The following is a 21,417-nucleotide window of genomic DNA, read 5'->3' on the forward strand; positions in this document are numbered from 1 at the left end:
TATAAAATATATATATAATGTATATATAATATATACACGTATATCCAGATTCCTGCTGAAATTACCTCTCCCTGTTCCAATGCCACATGTCTAGTTCAGCCTGCAGATGAGTTTCTCTGACTGCATGGGATTGGTTTCTTTGTTTAAATTAGAATTGGTTTCCAACTTTTAAAACTTGAGGCTTTTTCACATTTAAAAACATCTGGATTTATACACTCTCCTTTAAAACTGTGAAGATCTGGGCCTGGCGCCATGGCTCATGCCTGTAATCCCAACACTTTGGGAGGCAGAGGTGGGTGGATCGCCTGAGGTCAGGAGTTTGAGACCAGCCTGGCCAACATGCTGAAACCCCATCTCCACTAAAAATATGAAAATTTGCTGGATGTGGTGGCATGCACCTGTAATCCCAGCTACTCCAGAGGCTGGGACAGTTTTACATATATATAAAACCTGAACCCAGGAGGCGGAGGTTGCAGTGAGCCGAGATCACACCATTGCACTCCAGCCTGGGTGGCAAGAGCAAAACTCTGTCTCAAAAAAAAAAAAAAAAAATTGAAGATTTGACAATACTGAGCTCATGGCAAAACTCAGCTAAACCTGGAATGTAAAAGAAATCCTAGAAATAGAGCCAAACTTATACCATCACTTGATTTTCATCAAAAGTTCCAAAGCAATCCAGTGAGGGAAAGGAAGGTTTATCAACAATGCGGGCCAGGCATGTTGGCTCACGCCTGTAATCCCAGCACTTCAGGAGGCCAAGGCGGGTGGATTGCTTGAGGCCAGGAGTTTCAGACCAGCCTGGGCAGCTTGGTGAAACCCTGTCTCTACAAAAAATGCAAAAATTAGCTGGGCGTGCTGGTATGCGCCTATAGTCCCAACTACTGGAGAGGCTAAGGTGGGAGGATTGTTCGAGCCTGGTAGGCAGAGGTTGCAGTGAGCTAAGACCCAGCCTGAGTGAACGTGAGATTCCATCTCGAAAGAAAAAAAGAAAGAAAAAGAAAAGAAACATCATTACCCAATCACCAGAATGACTAAAAATACAAAAGCATGATAATATCGACTGTTAGTGAGGTTGTGGTGCAACTGGAATCCTCACATATAATTGCTGGGAACGTAAAATGGTGCAACCACTTTGGTAAAAGGTCTGGCAGTTTCTTATAAAATTAAACATACTTCTACTCTCCGACCCAGCAATCCCACTCCTAGGAATATGCCCAAGAGAAATGAAAATAATATGTTCACAAAAATATTAATAGCTTTATTGATAATTGCCAAAAACTAGAAACAGTCCAGGTGTCCATCAATAGGAGGATGGCTAAACAAACATACAGTGGAATAGTCATACCATGGAATCATTCTCATCAATAAAAAGGATTGAATTACTGATATACTCCACAACATGATGTATCTTAAAAACATTACACTGAGTAAAAGAAGCCTTCTGCTTCTATGAAGTTCTAGAACAGGCAAAACTAATCTGAAAATAATCAGAGCAGAAGTTACCTCTGGGAGGATGGAGGCAGAGACAAACCAGCCACAGGGGAACATGAGACGATTTTTAGGAATGATGATAATGTTTTCTATATTGATGGGCATTGGAATTACGCAGGAGCACCTATTGGTTGAAACTTAGAGAATATACACTTAAGATTTGTGCACTTCATTGTATACAAACTTTACATCAAAAGAAAACACTAAAGGCCAGGTGCAGTGGCTCATGCCTGTAATCCTGGCACTTAGGGAGGTCAAGGTGGGAGGATCACTTGAGGTCAGGAGTTTGACACCAGCCTGGCCAACATGGTGAAGCCCCATCTCTGCTAAAAATGCAAAAATTAGCAGGGCGTGGTGGCACACGCCTGTAATCCCAGCTACTTGGGAGGCTGAGGCAGGAGAATCACTTGAATCTGGGAGGCAGAGGTTGGAGTGAGCCAAGATCGCACCACTGCACTCCAGCGTGGGCAACAGAGACTCCGTCTCAAAAAAAAAAAAAAAAAAAAAAAAAAAAACTATAAACAAATATTGATCTCTAATCAAATCAATGATGTACACACTGACGTATTTAGGGAGAAGTATACTGGTGTCCACAGTTACTTTGAAACATATCCAAAAGAATGGATTAATGGCTATAGGGATGGATAATGGATAAATATGAGATAAAGCAGGTAAAATGTTAATGGCAGAATCTAGGTAGTAGATGTACAAGTAGACAGTCAGTGAAATTCTGTCAACTTTTCTTTTCTTTTCTTTTCTTTTTTTTTTTTTTTTTTTTTTTTTTGAGACGGAGTCTCACTCTCATTGCCCAGGCTGGAGTGCAATGGCGTGATCTTGGCTCACCGCAACCTCTGCCTCCCAGGTTCAAGCAATTCTCCTGCCTCAGCCTCCCAAGTAGTTGGAATTACAGGCATGAGCCACCACACCTGGCTAATTTTTTGTATTTTTAATAGAGACAGGGTTTCTCCATGTTGGTCAGGCTGGTCTTGAACTGCCGACCTCAAGTGATCCACCCACCTCGGCCTCCCAAAGTGCTGGGATTACAGGCATGAGCCACCGGGCCAGGCCCAACTTTTCTTTATGTTTAAAATTGTTCACAATAAAATGTTGGGGCTATCAAGACAAGGATTTGTCTTGGCCAAATCCTTTAACCCATAACTGGTTGCCACACTTTGTACCCCTTGTTGCCTCATGGCCAGAGTGCTTTACTCATTTACATTACCTAGCATGTTTCATCCTAGACACATACTGTATATCCTAATGATTGTTAACCAAATTTCTGGAAGAAGCAGAATAGCATTGTAACAATTCTACTACTTATCAGTTCTGTAACCTTGGAAATTTTTTTTTTTTTTTTAAAGATGGAGTCTCATTCTGTCGCCTAGGCTAGAGTGCAGTGGCCTGATCTCGGCTCACTACAACCTCTGCCTCCCGGGTTCAAGCAATTCTTCTACCTCAGCCTCCCAAGTAGCTGGGATTACAGGTGCATACTACCATGCCTGGCTAATTTTTGTATTTTTAGTAGATACGGGGTTTCACCATGTTGGCCAGGCTGGTCTCAAACTCCTGACCTCAGTTGATCCACCTGCCTCAGCCTCCCAAAGTTCTGGGATTACAGGCATGAGTCACCACACCCAGCCATGACCTTGGGAAAATTAATTCTCCTCTGAGCCTCGGTTTCCTCATCTGTAAGATGAACTGAGAAGATGAATGCAAAGTTCCTGGCACACTGGTTAGCACCAGATATATGTTAACTATTATTACACAGTTTAATATATTGACTTTGTAAATGCACACAGATAAAGTGATGACTGATTTTCACAGTAAGAAACTCCCGAGAGTTTAGACTCACAAACGAAGGATGGGAATACTGTTTTCCTAAAAATTGCCCTATTTGCTTTCACTACATTTCCTCTCACATAGGAGAAGCTACCTTTATTCAACCCTGTTTAACAAGCACCTACTACTACAAATACTAGGTGTACCTGTGGGCTAAGCACAGTCTCTGCTATAGCGGAGCCACAGGGGTAACTGCAATAATATATGTACGTTCAAGCTGCAGTGGCGGCAAGAAAAGTCTCCAGAAAGAGGCAACACTTGAGTTGGGTCTTGCAGGATGAATAGGGGTTTTCCAGATAGACCTGGGGAAGGAGGCCTGCCTAGGCACCAAGAATAGCATATGCAAAGGCATTGAGCAATAAAAGAGCAATGGAAGGAATCCTCAGAGTTAACAGATAGTTTGTATTATGAGCAACCAGGGAAGCAGATGAGGCCAGCAAGGGAGGTCGGAACCAAATCATGCCCTGTTTGCCATGCTACAAGAGTTTGGATCTTGTGCTACAGATAAAGAACCACCAGCATATTTTAGGAAGATACTTCTACAGCAGAATGGGGCTATACTGACAAGAGAGAGACCCGAAGCAAGGCCAGCCACTAGTGCTGCCCACTGCTCAGAAGAATTGCCTGGGGTACTTGTTAAGTATACAGATTGCAAGGCCCCCCTCCAGACCTGCTGAGTCTAGGGGAAGGGCCTGGGAATCGATATGATTAACAGGCATCACAGGTTTTCTAACAACCAAGAAAACAGAGTGTAGGAGATTGCGGCCACCATCCTCTGTAGGAGAATAAAGGGAAAGGGGGAGGGGCATGTTACTGTGTAATTTAGGGGAAGGAATCTGCATAATGTGGTCAAGGGGTTGTGTGCCAGGGTGAGGGCAGCCTGGCATGACTGTGTAGATGGTTATACCATTTACCGAGACAGGGAACACAGGAGAAACAGCAAGTTTAGGGAAAAGAAATCATGATTTATTTTTGACCAGGAATTGATTAAAACGTTTGCTCTCAAAGTGTTGTCTTGGGAGTGATAAAAACTATGGGTGGCTGAGGTCACCCAAGGAGAAACTAAGGCGTGAGAAAGGATAAGGGTCGCAGCTCCCAAATGCACTTGTTTTCTCTGGTGCTTCTCACACAAATCTGTGACTTGAATGACTCACATCTTCCAACCATGTTGAGTTATAATCGGGACAATAAATTACACACATAATGTTTGGAAATAGACAAACAGAAAACTAAACATTCCCTAGGTCTCTAAAGCCCAGTGCATGACACAGCCAAGCTGCCTCCTGCCTTTCGACTTAATCCAGGAACAGAGTTGATGGGTAGCACTGACAGGCCCCAGAAGAAACTCAGTCTCCCATATATTTATTTCCTTTGTACTCTCGGTGCTATTTAAGGAACAAACACTTCCCCTTTAAAGGTGGTAATCTTAAAAATAGAAAGACAGCATGAAAAATGTGTTAGTTGTCAGAAGACCTGGGTTAGAGTCACATGGAGTTTGCCAACTTAACCCAACCTCTTGGAACCTCCTTCTCCTCTTTGTAAAATAAGGCTAATAATAACTACTATAAAGAACAAATGAGAAAATAAACTTTAAAATGTGTCTAAGAGCTAGGCACGGTGGCTCATGCCTGTAACCCCAGCACTTTTGGAGGCCCAGGCAGGCGGATCACCTGAGGTCGGGAGTTTGAGACCAGACTGACCAACGTGGAGAAACCCCGTCTCTACTAAAAATACAAAATTAGCCGGCGTGATGGTGCACACTTGTAATCCCAGCTACTCTGGAGGCTGAGGCAGGAGAATTGCTTGAACCCAGGAGGCGGAGGTTGCGGTGAGCCGAGGTCGCGCCACTGCACTCCAGCCTGGGTAACAAAAGGGAAACTCTGTCTCAAAATCAAATAAAATAAAATGTGTTTTATTTTAAAACTCTTAAATAAAACTCCAAAACTCTGCTCCAGGCTGTAAAGAACAGAAACCCACTCCCAGGAGCTCAAGTCAAAAGAGAGTTGATGGAAATGTTAGAACAGGCAATCTCGCCAACTTGCAAGAACAGGCAATGCAGGACAGCTTGTCACTCAGGAACTGGAGCTGGAAGCCTGACGCTGCTCCCACTGCAGCATTCTCTCTGGGGCCATATGGTCCGCATCTCTACTTCCCTCTGTGGGTCCGCGCACTCCCACATGGCAGTTGTCTATCCACTATCCATCGCCCTTCCTCTCTCACTAGCAGAACCTCCATTGGATGAGGATGGTCTAAGCCAGTTGTGCAACCTATTGCCCACTCTACCAGCCTTCTTTACACCTAGTGGCGGCCACAGATATGATTCTGGTCAATGAGGCTCAAGGAGAAGACTGCTGGGAACTCTAAAAAACCTCGCTTTTCCTACCAAAGAGAAAGAAAGACACTGCTTGGCACCCTCTCTCCCTTTTCCTTCCTTTTGCTTGTGACTGCTAGAGCTGGAGCAACCATCATGGGACCATCAGGAAAAGGACAAAAGAACTGGGAAGAGAGCAATCAGTCCTGGACATCGCTGAGCACCCAACCAATATTAGCAAATTTTATGTGTAAAATTACAACACCAAAAAAACACCTCACCCCTATGTTTTTAAGCCACTGGAGTTAGGTTTTTGTCACTAGCAGCTGAGGGCACTCTTGATTAATAATACGACCATCTAATTTGGGGTCTTCCCAACTTCCATCATCCTCAAACCACTTTCAGCATTTTTGCCATGCCTGCTTAAGTACCATGTTCTTCTTTAAATTGAGTCACTTTTATTAACGTGACTTACAACAAATACGTAATGATTTAAATTAAAATAGATTCACCATTAATCACCCAAAACCATCCCATTTTTACCAATGGAGCACTTTGCAAAAGCAAACCCAGCTCCGGCTATGTCTCTCATGCCCCCACCCTCAACTTCCAGGAGGGAAGGCTCTGGAGCTGGGTCTTCCCCGAGCGAGTCATATGGCACCTAGGCCCACACACACCTCAGGAACTCTACAGAGACAGAGATGATCAGTAGGTCTGCTGAATAGTAAGACTTACACAAGATTCGTGGTAGTAGTATTAAATGGTCTCATTTCAAAACTAAGATGTTTGCATTTATTTCTGGGGATAAATTAGGGAATACTGAGCAGTCCTTTTTTTGTGTCAGTGCAGAGAAAGCTATGTGGCTGGGGAAGAAACAGAAATACCCAGGCCAGCTGGTACCGCTGGTCCAGCAGAAGCAGGAAGCTCCTTCAGATGTTCCTGAACACTTTGCTCTGCCCACCTCCCAGCATTCTCCGCTTAGTGTCCATTCAATTATGACAGTAACATTTCAAATCAGTGGAGAAAAGATGGGTTATGCAACAGTGGTGATAGGATAGTTGAGAAATTATTAGGAAAAAATAGTTATATCCCTAACTCACTCCACTTATATACACATATGCAAAAAAAAATCGGATGGGCGAAAGCCTTAAATATAAAAGAATTTATCCATAAACTATGCTACATTCATAGAATAGACTGTTGTGCAGTAGTCAGTTAGAAAAGGAAGAAGTAAATATGTATGTACTGACAAAGAACTATATAATGTTCAATAAAAAGCAGTTTATAGGCCAGGTGTGGTGGCTCAACTATAATCCCAAGACTTTGGGAGGCCGAGGCAGGCAGATCACTTGAGGTCAGGAGTTTAAGACCAGTCGGGCCAATATGGTGAAACCCTATCTCTACTAAAAATACAAAAATTAGCCAGGTTTGGTGGCCTACGTGTGTAATCGCAGCTACTAGAGAGGCTGAGACAGGAGAATCGCTTAAACCCGAGAGGTGGAGGTTGCAGTGAGCAAAAATCACACCATTGCACTCCAGCCTGGGCAACTAGACTCTTTCTCAAAAAAATCCAAATTATAAATAACATACATGGAATGATACCATTTATGTTAAATGTGTGCATAGATATCCATATGAACGTATGATGAAATGCATTAATAGAGTCTGAAAGGATAAACCTTAATTGGGTAGCAGTCATTCTTTTTTTCATGGAAATGCAGAATTATTTACTTATTAGTTGCATAAGATCAGCTGTTCTATTTAAGTTCACCAAAAAAAACTATTTCTCATCATCCCTCTTTTTCTCCTCTCTGCTTTTGAAGTGTGTATGAGGGCATTATGAGGAGATAAAGTGATTACATTCAAGGATGTCATTAGAATATAATCATATATTGCCACATATTGCCCTCTAATTTTAAAAAGCGGAAAAGAACAAAACTTAATGAAAAAAGCTGAACTACAAAGTAATAAAGAAAACATGAAAGAATGTTTTATAATTTTAATGTGGCAATCAGCTCTCTCAGCAACATGTCAAAGACAAAGCCATAAGAAAAGAAAAAGACTGACAAATATGAAACTAAAATCTCTATATCGCAAAGCAAAAGACAATAAAATGGAAAAAAAGCATTCACAACATGATGAAAAAAGAGTAATATTATTAAACTGTGAATTGTTTGGAAATAATATGAAAATTACAAACCCAGTAGGAAAATGAGTAAAAGGCATAAAGAAGCACTCTATTTTAAAAGAAGACACAAAAATGTCCAAAATTCACACTCGAGATGTTCAACTTCACTAATAATTACAGAAAAGCAAATTAAAATGAGATATTAGCCAGGCACAGTAGCTCACGCCTGTAATCCCAACACTTTGGGAGGCCAAGATGAGTGGATCACCTGAGGTCAGGAGTTCGAGACCAGCCTGGTGAACATGGTGAAACCCCATCTCTACTAAAAATACAAAAAAATTATCTGGATGTGGTGGCGGGTGCCTGTAATCCCAGCTACTGGGAAGGCTGGGGCAGGAGAATTGCTTGAACCAAGGAGGTAGCGGTTGCAGTGAACCTAGATCGCACCATTGCACTCCAGCCTGGGCAACAAGAGCAAAACTCCATCTCAAAAAAAATAAAATTAAAAATAAATAATAAATAAAATGAGATATCATTTTTCACTTAGATGGAAAGGATTCAAAAGATTTCTAGTAGCCAGTTGTTGGCAAGGGCAGGGCAGAAACAGGTGCACTTCCATTCTACTGATGGAAGCCTAAACTGGCTTCAGCAGGCAAACCTGGAAGATAGTATCAAAAGCTGAAATGCGCAGGCATGTTGTCATCTTCTAGGAATTTAAGAAAAGAATGGTGCACGGTGCAAAGTTGTGTGAACAAGAAGGGCCATTGTACTGAAAAGTTAGAAACAGCCTGAATGTCCATCAATAGGGTTTTGGTTAAATAAATTTATGAGACTTGGAGGTATTATGGAGACCAGGCAGATGTTATAAAAGATAAAGAACGTCTTTACATATTGACACAAAGCACATAAATGTTCACATGAGAAAAACAGCTGACACAATTCCACATATCAAGTGATCCTCTTTTGTTTAATATATAACTACCGGTAAGGCTGACCCTTAACAGTTGTTATCCCTGTAGGTTAGAATTTGAGGGAAATTTTTTTCTTTTTTTTTTCTTTTTTTTTTTTTGAGACAAAGTTTCACTCTTGTTGCCCAGGCTGGAGTGCAATGGTGGGATCTCGGCTCACTGCAACCTCCACCTCCCGGGTTCAAAAGGTTCTCCTGTCTCAGCTTCCCGAGTAGCTGGGATTACAGGCACATTCCACCATGCCCAGTTAATTTTGTATTTTTAGTAGAGACAGAGTTTCTACTAAAAATGTTGGTCAGGCTGGTCTCGAACTCCTGACCTCAGATGATCCACCCGCCTTGGCCTCCCAAAGTGCTGGGATAACAGGTGTGAGCCACCACACCTGGCTGGAAATTTTCTGTATTATTGAAACTTCTTACAAACACTATGTGTTATTTGTATGATAACAAAAGTGAATAAAGATTTCATTCTGAAAATCTAAGGAAGAGACATGCTATTTATGCTGTCCTTTAAGGACTTATTTACCCTTTCTTTTGTTCAACAAGTATGAACAGTTTATTACATAGAAGGTAGTGCCTCCAGGACTGAGGTAGAAACAAAAGACAATCGGACCTAAGCCTCTCTCTGCTTCCTGAAACCAAACCGATATTATCACTGCCCCCACCTGACACGCAGACACACAGACACACAGACACACACACACATACGTGCCTTCCTCCTGCCATAAATAAGTTGGTGTCCCTTGGCCACTCCACCCCCAGTCCCACCACCTGCATCCTAGAGTCCATCTCCTCATCATTTTCTCAGAAGCCTCACACTATTCATTATCATTCTTTCTTCCTTTCTTTCCAACTTTTCCCTCTCTATTGCATTCACCTAGTCAGCAATGAAAACTTCTCAAGTCTCTTTCATTCTAAATAAAAGGAAGGGAGGGAAGGAAGGACATTCTGGACAGAATTATTGGGGAGAGAAGGGAGGAGGAAGGGGAGAGGAAAGAGGTATCCAAGCATATTCTCCAAATTTGTGGCTTTTAAACCTTCTTTTTTTTTTTGAGACGGAGTCTCATTCTGTCGCCCAGACTGGAGTACAGTGGCACAATCTTGGCTCACTACAAGCTCCACCTCCTGGGCTCACGCCATTCTCCTGCCTCAGCCTCCTGAGTAGCTGGGACTACAGGCGCCCACCACCATGCCCAGCTAATCTTTTGTATTTTTTAGTAGAGACAGGGTTTCACTGTGTTAGCCAGGATGGTCTCCATCTCCTGACCTCGTGATCTGCCCGTCTCAGCCTCCCAAAGTGCTGGGATTACAGGCGTGAGCCACTGCGCCCAGCTAAACCTTCTTAAAGAAATATGTTAGCCTAACTATTATAAGAATATAACACCTAGTGTGGTGGCTCACGCTTGTGATCCCAGCACTTTGGGAGGCCCAGGGGGGTGGATCACCTAAGGTCGGGAGTTCAAGACCAGCCTGGCCAACAGAGTGAAACCCCGTCTCTACTAAAAATACAAAAATTAGCTGGGCATTGTGGCGCACACCTGTAGTCCCAGCTACTCGGGAGGTTGAAGAAGGAGGATCACTTGAACCTGGGAGGTAGAGGTTGCAGTGAGCCAAGATTGTGCCACTGCACTCCACCCTGGGCAACAAAGTGAGACTCCATCCCAAAAAAAAAAAAAAGAACATAACAGAGACAGTAATATAAAAGGAAGATAATATAAAAGAAAGAATTTGAGCTAGGCAGAGAAGGTGCTCTCTCTCTCTCTCTCTCTGACCCAGAGGGTGGACCCAGTCCAGAACACCGCAGCCACTGCCTCAGGATGCAGTCTATTGGAGTCAGGACCTGGATGATCTCAATTGTGGATGGCTCATTTCTCTCCAGCTATCACTCAGTCCCTCCTCCCCTTCAGCCAGACTCCTAGAAAGAGTTGTCTACTTGCCTTCCACGTCCTTACCTCCTCCACTTCTCCACCCACTAAGTTGGCAGCTGAGCCCCACTTAGTGGGGAACTCTACCAAAACCAGTTCCCCCCAGGCACACCTCTCAATCTTGTCTCCACTTCCCAGCAGCATTTGGCACCAGTTTTGTGTCTGTCCTCTCTTTGCATTCTTTGCCAATGTTTCTTCTCCAGCCTCACTTCTCAGTCCTGGGGTTCCCAGTGCTCAGTCCCAAGACCTTTGCTCTCTTCCCTGAACCCTCTTTCCTAGGCCATCTCATCCAAGCCAGCATGTTCATCACTATTACGCACCAATGGTGCACAAACACATGCATTCTGAAAATGCACGATCAGTCAACACCTCACAAATGGCATCCAGGAGATGTCAGCTTCATCTATATCTCTGCTTGGGTATCTTACAGATTTCATTCATTCATTCTATAATGTATCTACTATGTGTCAGGAACTACACCAGGCACTGGATATAGAATGATAAACAAAACAGGCATGGTTCATGCCCCTCAGCAGCTTAACTCAAATGACAGCAACTGAACTCAAGAGCTTTCCTCAACCAACATGCTCTGTGTCTCAACAAATGGCACAACTTCCACCCACCTGCTCATGCCAGCAACTTGAATGTTATAGGTGATACTTCACTTTCCCTTATTCTACTTGGGGGAGACACACTCTAAATAGCATCCCCCTACCCACAATGAGGCATGCCTTTGTAGAATCCTCTCCCCTTGAGGCAGAACCTGTGACCTGCTTCTAATCAATAGAAGATAGCCAAGGTGGGCTGGGAGTGGTGGCTCATGCCTATAATCCCAGCACTTTGGGAGGCCGAGGTTGGTGGATCACTTGAGGTCAGGAGTTCTAGACCAGCCTGACCAACATAGTGAACCCCCATCTCTACTAAAAATACAAAAATTAGCCAGCTGTCATGGCATACACCTGTAATCCCAGCTACTTGGGATATATAGCCAAGGTGATAGATGTTAGAATCTTGTTTAGGGTATGTTATATGGCAATAGTGACTGGATGGCATTCCTGTGATTACGTTATGTTATATAATACTCCATCTTAGCTGGCTCGAGAGAGACTCCCTTGCTGGCTTTAACGAAGTAAGCTATCGAAGAGTAATGTTACAGAGCAGAGGGAATGAGGAGGCTGCGTCTGGCTCCCGCTCTCACAGCCATTGCAGTACATTGAGCTCCATAGAGACCGCACCAGGGCAAGTGAGAGCCAGAAGGGCACTGGGCGACTCTGTGCCTCACTGAGGAAAAATAACTAAACATGGGCAAAGGAGATCCTAAGAAGCTGAGAGGCAAAATGTCAGCACATGCATTTTTTGTGCAAACTTGTTGGAAGGAGCATAAGCAGCAGCACCCAGCTGCTTCAGTCAACTTCTCAGAGTTTTCTCAGAAGTGCCTAGAGAGGTGGAAGACCATGACTGCTAAAGAGAAAGGCAAATTTGAAGATATGCCAAAGGCGGACAAGGCCCATTATGAAAGAGAAATGAAAACTTATATCCCTCCTAAACGGGAGACAAAAAAGTTCAGGCCGGGCTCGGTGGCTCACGCCTGTAATTCCGGCACTTTGGTACGCCGAGGCCGGTGGATCACGAGGTCAGGAATCCAAGACTACCTGGCCAAGATGGTGAAACCGCCTTTCTACTAAAACTACAAAAATTAGCCAGGCGCAGTGGCAGGCACCTGTAATCCCAGCCACCCAGTAGGCTGAGGCAGGAGAACCACTAGAACCCAAGTGGCAGAGGTTGCAGTGAGCAGAGATAGTGCCACTGCACTCCAGCCTGGGCAACAGCATGAGACTCCATCTCAAAAAAAAAAAAAAAAAAAAAAAAAAAGAAGTTCAAGGATCCCAATGCACCCAAGAGGCCTCCTTCAGCCTTTTTCCTGTTCTGTTCTGAGTATCGCCCAAAAATCAAAGGAGAACATCCTGGCCTGTCCATTGGTGATGTTGGAAAGAAACTGGGAGAGATGTGGAATGACACTGCTGCAGATGACAAGCACCCTTATGAAAAGAACGCTGCGAAGCTGAAGGAAAAATATGAATAGGATATTGTGCATATCAAGCTAAAGGAAAGCCTGATGCAGCAAAAAAAAAGGGAAGTGTCAAGGCTAAAAAGGCAAGAAAATAGAAGGAAGAGGAGGAAGATGAAGAAGATAAGGAAGAGGAGAAAGATGAAGATGAAGAAGATGATGATGAATAAGTTGCTTCTGGCACAGTTTTTTTTCTTGTCTATAAAGCATTTAACCCCCTGCAAAAAACTCACTCCTTTTAAAGAAAAATATTGAAATGTAAGGCTGTGTAAGATTTGTTTTTAAAATGCACAGTGTCTTTTTTTTTTTGTATAGCTAACACACTGCCAAATGTGTCTTTAGATAGCCCTCTCCTGGTGGTATTTTCAGTAGCCACTAACCTTGCCTGGTACAGTACGGGGGTTGTAAATTGGCATGGAAATTTAAAGCAGGTTCTTGTTGGTCCACAGCACAAATTAGTTATATACAGGGATGGTAGTTTTTTCATCTTCAGTTGTCTCTGATGCAGTTTATACAAAATAATTGTTCTGTTAACTGAATACCACTTTGTAATTGCAAAAAATAAAAAGTTGCAGCTGTTTTGTTGACATTCTGAATGCTTCTAAGTAAGTACAATTCTTTTATTAGGAAAAAAAAAAAAAAAGAAGCTATCATGTTTATCAAGGAACTGTGGTTGGCCTCTGAGAGCCAGAAAGAAAATGGGGACCTCAGTGCTACAACTGCAAGGAGATGAATTTGCCAACAACCTGAGGAAGCTTGCAAATTGGCCTTTCCCTGGTTGAGCCTCTGATGAAATTACAGCCCATGTCAATACTTGGTCTGAAGTCTGGTGAGTTCCTGAGCAGAGGACCCAGTTAAGTTGTGCCTAGACTCTTGACCCATGGAAACTGTAAGATAATAAATGGGTGTTGTTTGGGGCTGCTAAGTTTGTGGTAATTTGTTACTCAGCATAGAAAACTAGTGGAGCACCTGTCCATCACCAGAACTTTTTGATTTTTTCACTGAAATAATTCTCAAAAACTCCGCTTTTCTCCATTTCCACTACTCCACCCAGAGTAAACTGCCATCACTTCCTATCCAAATAGAGTATCTTTTGGCCTGGCACAGTGGCTCACACCTATAATCCCAGCACTTTGGGAGGCTGAGGCGGGAGGACTGCTTGAGCCCAGGAGTTTGAGATCAGCCTGGGCAACATGGCAAGACCCTGTCTGTATTTAAAAATCAAAAAAATTAGTCAGGCATGGTAGTGTGGACCTGTGGTCCCAGCTACTAGGCAGGCTGAGGCTGGAGGATTGCTTGAGCCTGAGAGATCAAGCCTGCAGTGAGCTATGATTGCGCCAGTGCACTCCAGCCTGAGTAACAGGGGAAGACTCTGTCTCAAAAGTAAATAAATAAATAAATAAATAAATAAATAAATAAATAAATTTTTAAAAATATCACCTTAATTTCCACTGTCACATTTGCTCCTCCTATCTTAACCGGACCAAGCCACGAGAGCACCCCAGGCAAGTTAATAATTTCACATTTCTTCAACTCAACATTTTTTCAGTAGAGATGAGGAGAAATTGTCTACTGATAAAAGTGATGTATCTTTTTTTTTTTTTTTTTTTTTTTGAGACAGAATCTCGCTCTGTCACTCAGGCTGGAGTGCAATGGCCTGATCTAGGCTCACTGCACCTCCACCTCCCAGGTTCAAGCGATTCTCCTGCCTCAGCCTCATGAGTAACTGGGACTACAGGCGTGTGCCACCACACCCAGCTAATTTTTTGTAGTTTTAGTAGAGACGGGGTTTCACCGTGTTAGCCAGGATGGTCTCTATCTCCTGACCTCGTGATCCACCCACCTCAGCCTCCCAAAGTGCTGGGATTACAGGCATGAGCCACCACACCCAGCTGCATCTCTTTTTATGCCAAAACGAGAGGTTCAATATATGTGATTTTCCAAAGCAGGTAACTCCTTGGGAGGCCCATTAAACCACTTAAAATTTAAACAACAGGCTGGGCACAGTGGATCACACCTGTAATTCCAGCACTTTGGGAGGCTGAGGTGGGAGGATCACTTAAGCCCAGGAGTTCAAGACCAGCCTGGGCAACATAGTGAGAACCCATCTCTATTAATTAAAAAAAAAATTTTTAATCACTCATTTTCTGTAAATAGCGCAACCTATTATATTACATAGGTTCAGACTTTCAGCTTAATGTACTTAATGGCAGTTCTTGGCTGACTCGTATCACATTTGGAGGAACAGTTGGTACAAGTGTATCACAAGTTTTTAATTTTAAGAAAGAACAATTTGACTGGGCACGGTGGCTCATGCCTGTAATCCCAGCACTTTGGGAGGCTGAGGCAGGTGGATCACCTGAGGTCAGGAGTTTGTGACCAGCCTGGCCAACATGGCAAAACCCTGTCTCTACTAAAAATACAAAAATTAGCATGGCATGGTGGCACACACCTGTAGTCCCAGCTACTCGGGAGACTGAAACAGGAGAATCACTTGAACTCGGGAGGCAGAGGTGTCGGTGAGCCGAGATAGCACCACTGCACTCCAGCCTGGGCAACAGAGTGAGACTCTGTCTCAAGAAAAACAAAAAAGAAAGAAAGAAAGAAAAAGCAAGTTATCTTTTTTTCTTTCTCTGTTGCTCAAGATTTGAATGCCAAATCTGAGGTCATGAAGTTTTACCTCATGTTTTCTTCTAATAGTTTTATCATTTACATTTATGTTGTTGATCCAGTTTGAATTAGTTTTTGCATGTGGAATGAGGCAAGGGTATGAATTCATGTTTTCTTTTGCATGTGGTTATCCCGTTGTCCCACCAGAATCTGTTAAAGAGACTCTTCTTTCCTCCCATTAAATGGTACCCTGGTCAAAAATCAATTGACCATAGACATTTGGTTTTATTGCTAAACTCTCAATTCTATTTTATTGGTCTATATGTGTCTGTCTTTATACAAGTACCACACTTCAGCCTGGGCAATATAGTGAGACCTCAAGTCTCCAGAAAAAAAAAAAAAAAATTTTTTTTTTTAATTAGCCAAATGTGGCAGTGGGCACCTATAGTCCCAGCTACTTGGGAGGCTGAGATGGGAAAATCACTTGAGTTCAGGGCCCAGGGGCTACAGTGAGCCAAAATTGTGCCACTGCACTCCAGCCTAGATGACAGAGTTAGGCCCAGTCTCAAAAACACCTTCCTGGGCAGCCTGGATGGTAGAGCCAGACTCCGTCTCAAAAAAAAAAAAAAAAAAAAAACACCTTCCTGGGAAATTTGGAAATAAGGAAGTGTGAGTCTTTCTATTTTCTTTTTCTTTTTAAATATTGTTTTGGCTATTCACAGGTCCCTGCAGTTTTTTGGGTTTTGTTTTTTTTTTTTTTTCTTTTTGAGACGGAGTCTTGCTCTGTTGCCCAAGCTGGAGTGCAGTGGCATGATCTCAGCTCACTGCAGCCTCTGCTTCCCGGGTTCAAGCAATTCTCCTGCCTCAGCCTCCCAAGTAGCTGGGACTACAGGTGCGCACCACCATGCCTGACTAATTTTTGTATTTTTAGTAGAGACGGGGTTTCACCATGATGGCCAGGATGGTCTTGATCTCCTGACCTCGTGATCCGCCCACCTCAGTCTACCAAAGTGCTGGGATTACAGGCAAGAGCCACCGCACCTAGCCGGTCCCTGCAGTTTTATAGGAACTTGAGGATAAGTTTCAATTTCTCCAAAAAAAGGACCATTGGAGTTTTGATAGGGATTACACTGAATCTGTAGACTGCTTTGGGGAATATTGCCATCTTAAAAATATTAACACTCCCAACACATGAACATGGGATGTCTTTCCATTCATTTAGGTCTTCCTTAGTTTCTTCCATCAATGTTTTTAGTTTTTGGTGTACAAGTCTTTCACCTCCTCAGTTATATTTATTCCAAGGTAATTTATTCTCTCAGATGCTACTGTAAATTGAATTGTTTTCTTAATTTCCTTTTCAGATTGTTCGCTGCTAGCATAAAGAAATAGAACTGATGTTTGTGTGTTGGCCTTGCAGCAACTTTGCTGAATTCCTTTACCAGCTGTAGTAGGTTTCTGAGGTTCTATGGGATTTTCTATAAAGAGAGCCATGTCTTCTAAAAATCGTGGTGGTTTTACTTCTTATTTTGCTATTTGGAGGCCTTTTATTTATTTTTCTTGCCTAATTGCTGTGTCTAGGATTTCCAGTATAATGTTGAATAGCACAGATGACAACAGACATCTTTGTCTTGTTCCTGATTCTAGAAACTTTAAACTTTTAGTCTTTTACCATTGAGAATAATGTGTTGTGGGGTTTTTTTAAAAAATGTCCTTTATCATGTAAAGGAAGTTCCCTTTTATCTTAACCCATTCTGCTGCTATCACAGAATACCTTAGAGTGATTAATTTACAAATAATAGAAATGTATTTCTGCCAGGCACAATGGCTCATCCCTGTAATACCAACAGTTTGGGAGGCCGAAGTGGGAAGACTATTTGAGGCCAGGAGTTCAAGACCAGCTCAGGTAACATAGTGAGGACTTATCTCTGTTAAACATTTAAAAATTAGCTAGGCATGATGGCAGGCACCTATAGTCCCAGCTACTTGGGAAGCTAAAGTGGCAGGACTGATCGAACCAAGGAGTTTGAGGCTGCAGTGAACCAGAATCTTGCCACTGCACTCCACCCTGGGCAACAGAGCGAGACCCTGTCTCCTTGCCACCAAAAAGAAGAAAGAAATGTACTTCTCACAGTTCTGCAGGCTGGGAAGTCCAAGACCAAAATGCCAGAAGATTTGGTGTTTGGTGAGGGCCTGTTCCATAGATAGCATTTTCTTGAGGCATCCTCACAGTAAGCAGGAAAAGGTAGAAGGGCAAAAGGAGATCAACATGGTGTCCTCACACAGCAGAAAAGATTGAAGGGGAAAGGGGAGCCAGTTAGTTCTCTCAAGCCCTTTTATGAGGGCACTAATAACCTCCTTCAGGCCCCATATCTTAATTCTATTGCACTGGGGTTGAGTTTCAACACATGAATTTTGGAGGAATACACACATTCAAATCACAGCACCCACTATTTCTAGTGTTCTGAGTTTTTATCATGAAAAGGTGCTGAATTTTATCAAATGCTTTTTCTGCATCTATTGAGATGATCATGTTTTTCCTGTCATTTTGCTATTGTGGTATATCACATTGATTGATTTCCTTGTGTTGAACCACTCTTGGTTTCTGGGATAAATTCCACTTAGACATGGTACATGATTCTTTTTTTTTTTTTTTTTTTTTTTTTTTTTTTTTTTTGAGACAGAGTCTTGCTCTGTCACCCAGGCTGGGGTGCAGTGGCCGGATCTCAGCTCACTGCAAGCTCCGCCTCCCGGGTTTAGACCATTCTCCTGCCTCAGCCTCCCGAGTAGCTGGGACTACAGGTGCCCGCCACCTCGCCCGGCTAGTTTTTTGTATTTTTTAGTAGAGACGGGGTTTCACCGTGTTAGCCAGGATGGTCTCGATCTCCTGACCTCGTGATCCGCCCGTCTCGTACATGATTCTTATATATATAATTTTTTTTTTTTTTTTTTTTTTTTTTTTTGAGACAGGGTGTCATTCTGGTTGCCCAGGCTGTAGCACAATGGTGCAATCTCAGCTCACTGCAATCTCTGCCTCCTGGGTTCAAGTGATTCTCATGTGTCAGTCTCTGTAGCTGGAATTACAGGCACACGCCATCACACCAGCTAATTTTTGTATTTTTGTAGAGATGGGGTTTCACCATGTTGGCCAGGCTGGTCTCAAATTCCTGACCTCTAGTGATCCTCCTGCCTTGACCTCCCAAAGTGCTGGGATTACAGGTGCGAGCCACCACACCCAGCCAATTCTTTAAAGTGCTATTGGATTTGGTTTGCTAGTATTTGGTTGAGGATTCCTTCTGTCTATATTCATAAGAGATATTGGCCTGAATTTTGCTTCTCTCATGGCATCTTTGTCTGGATATGAGAGCAATACTGGCCTCATAGAATGTGTTAGAAGCTGTTCGTTCCTCTTCCATTTTTTGGAAAAGTTTGAGTAGAGTTGGTGTTAATTCTTCTTTAAATTGGCTAAAAATGTGTTGTTCAATTTCCCTATCTTTGTGAATTTTCCAGTTTTTCTTCTGCTATTTATTTCTATCTTCATTCCATTGTGGTTGAAAAGGATACTTTGTATGATTTTGATTTTTTTAATGTATTGAGAATCATTTTCTGGCCTAGCATATGTTCTTTCCTGGAGATTGCTCCACGTACACTTGAGAAGTATATTCTGCTGTTGTTAGGTGATCTGTATGTCTGCAGTCTAGTTAGTTTACAGTGTTCTTCAAGTCCTCTATTTCCTTGCCAATCTTCTGTCTAGGTGTTCAATCTATTATTGAAAGTAGGATATTGAAGTCTCCAACTATTATTGTAGAACTATTTTTCCCTTTAATTCTGTCCATATTTGCTTTATATATTTTGGACTCTTGTTTGATGTGTTTATGTTTATAATTATTATATTTTCCTGATGAATTGATCCTATTATCAATATAAATATTTTTTGTCTAACAATTCTTGACTTAAAATATATTCTTTCTGATACTAACATAGCCATTCCAGTTCTATTTTGGTTATAATTTGCATAGAATATCTTTTTTTTTTTTTCAAAGACACAGTCTTACCCTGGCACCCAGACTGGAATGTAGTGGCACAAACACAGTTTACTGTAGCTCACTGCAGCCATGGCTGCGTAGTATTCCTGGGCTAAAGCAATCCTTCCACCTCAACCTCTCCAGTAGCTGGAACCACAGGTGTGCACCACCATTCCTGGCCTTTTTTTTTTTTTTTAATTTTTAGTAGAGACAGGGTATTGCCATGTTACCTAGGCTGGTCTCAAACTCCTGGCTCAGGTGATCTTCCTGACTTGGCCTTCCAAAGTGCTGGGATTGGCCAGGCATGGTGGCTCACGCCTGTAATAACAGCATTTTGGGAGGCTGAAGTGGGTGTATCACTTGAGGTCAGGAGTTCGAGACCAGCCTGGCCAACATGGTGAAACCCCATCTCTACTTAAAATACAAAAAAAAATTAGCTGGGGTGTGGTGGCACCCACCTGCAGTCCCAGCTACTTGGGAGGCTGAGGCAAGAGAATCACTTGAACCCCAGAGGCAGAGGTTGCAGTGAGCTGAGATCATACCACTTCACTCCAGCCTGGGCAACAGAGCAAGACTCTGTCTCAAAAAAAAAAAAAAAGACAAAGTACTGAGATTACAGGTATAAGCCACTGTGCCCAGCCCCAGAATATATTTTTCCATTCTTTTATTTTCAACCTATTTGCATCTTTGGATCTTAAGTTAGTCTCTAGTAAAAGCATATAGTTGGATCATTTTTTAAAAATTCATTTTGCTGGCCAGGCACAGTGGCTCACGCCTATAATCCCAGCACTTTAGGAGGCTGAGGCAGGTGGATCCACTTGAGGTCAGGAGTTTGAGACCAGCCTGGCCAACATGGTAAAACCCCACCTCTACTAAAAATACAAAAAATATATATATATTAGCCAGGTGTGGTGGCACACGCCTGTAGTCCCAGCTACGCAGGAGGCTGAGACAGGAGAATTGCTTGATCCCAGGAGGTGGAGGTTGCAGTGAGCCAAGATCGCACCACTGCACCTCAGCCTGGGTGACAGAGCAAGACTGTCTCAAAAAAAAAAAAATTCATTTTGCCAATCTCTGTCTTTTAATTAAGAGTTTAATCTAGTTACATTTTTAATGATTATTGATAATAAAGAACTTACCTCTACCATCATGCTATTTGTTTTCTTTTTTTTTTTTTTTTTACTTTTAATTTAGGTTCAGGGGTACATGTGCAAGCTTGTTACATAAATTGTTGTAAACTGCATGTCATGGGGGTTTGGTGTAGAAATTGTTTCATTATCCATGTAATAAGCATAATACTCAATAGGTAGTTTTTTTGATCCTCACCCTCCTCCCACCCTTCACCCTCAAGTAGGCCCCAGTGTCTCTTGTTCCCTACTTTGTGTCCATATATACTCAATGTTTAGCTCCCACTTACAAGTAAGAACATGTGGTATTTGGTTGTCTTTTTTTTTTTTTTTTTTTTTTTGAGATGGAGTTTTCCTCTCTCACCCAGGCTGGAGTTCAGTGGCCCAATCTCAGCTCACTGCAACCTCTACCTCCCAGGTTCAAGTGATTCTCCTGCCTCAGTCTCCCGAGTAGCTGGGATTACAGGCACATGCCACCACAGCTGGCTAATTTTTGTATTTTTAGTAGAGACGGGATTTCACCATGTTGGCCAGGCTGGTCTCAAACTCCTGACCTCAGTTGATCCACCCACCTCAGCCTCCCAAAGTGCTGGAATTACAGGCGTGAGCCACTATGCCTGGCTCCTTCACGTTTTGAAAGAACATTGAACGGGCTATAATATTCCTGGTTGACAGGTTTTTTTCTTTCAGCACTTTCAAGATATCATCATTACACTGCCTTCATGGTTTCTGATGAAAAATTAGCTGTTGTTCTTATGCAGGATCCATGTAAATGATGAGTCACTTCTCTTTTTCACTTTAAGGAATTTCTCTTATTTTTGGTTTTCAACAGTTGACTATAATGTGTCTCAGTGTGAATCTCTGAGTTTATCCTGCTTTAAGTTTGTCAAGCTCATTAGATGTGTTGATTCACATGTTTTACCACATCT

At 42.5% G+C, this 21,417-nt stretch overlaps 1 protein-coding gene across 1 annotated transcript; it reads left to right on the forward strand.

The window, feature by feature from the left end:
- The first annotated feature begins 11,912 nt into the window (after positions 1 to 11,912).
- On the forward strand, positions 11,913 to 12,744 carry LOC105481205 (high mobility group protein B1-like). The gene is made up of 2 exons (XM_071072475.1): positions 11,913 to 12,238; positions 12,535 to 12,744. Exons 1-2 carry the CDS (start codon positions 11,963 to 11,965, stop codon positions 12,742 to 12,744), a joined length of 486 nt encoding a protein of 161 aa, XP_070928576.1. The 5' UTR covers positions 11,913 to 11,962.
- The last annotated feature ends 8,673 nt before the right edge of the window (positions 12,745 to 21,417 follow it).

The sequence above is a fragment of the Macaca nemestrina genome, chromosome 11 (genome assembly GCF_043159975.1).
Source record: "Macaca nemestrina isolate mMacNem1 chromosome 11, mMacNem.hap1, whole genome shotgun sequence".
NCBI classification, from domain to species: domain Eukaryota; kingdom Metazoa; phylum Chordata; class Mammalia; order Primates; family Cercopithecidae; genus Macaca; species Macaca nemestrina.

Coding starts and splice junctions, on each gene's coding strand:
- LOC105481205 (XM_071072475.1), top strand. CDS start 11,963: ATGGGCAAAGGAGATCCTAAGAAGCTGAGAGGCAAAATGTCAGCACAT. Junction 12,239..12,534: donor AAAAGTTCAGGCCGGGCTCG/GTGGCTCACGCC, acceptor AAAAAAAAAAAG/AAGTTCAAGGATCCCAATGC.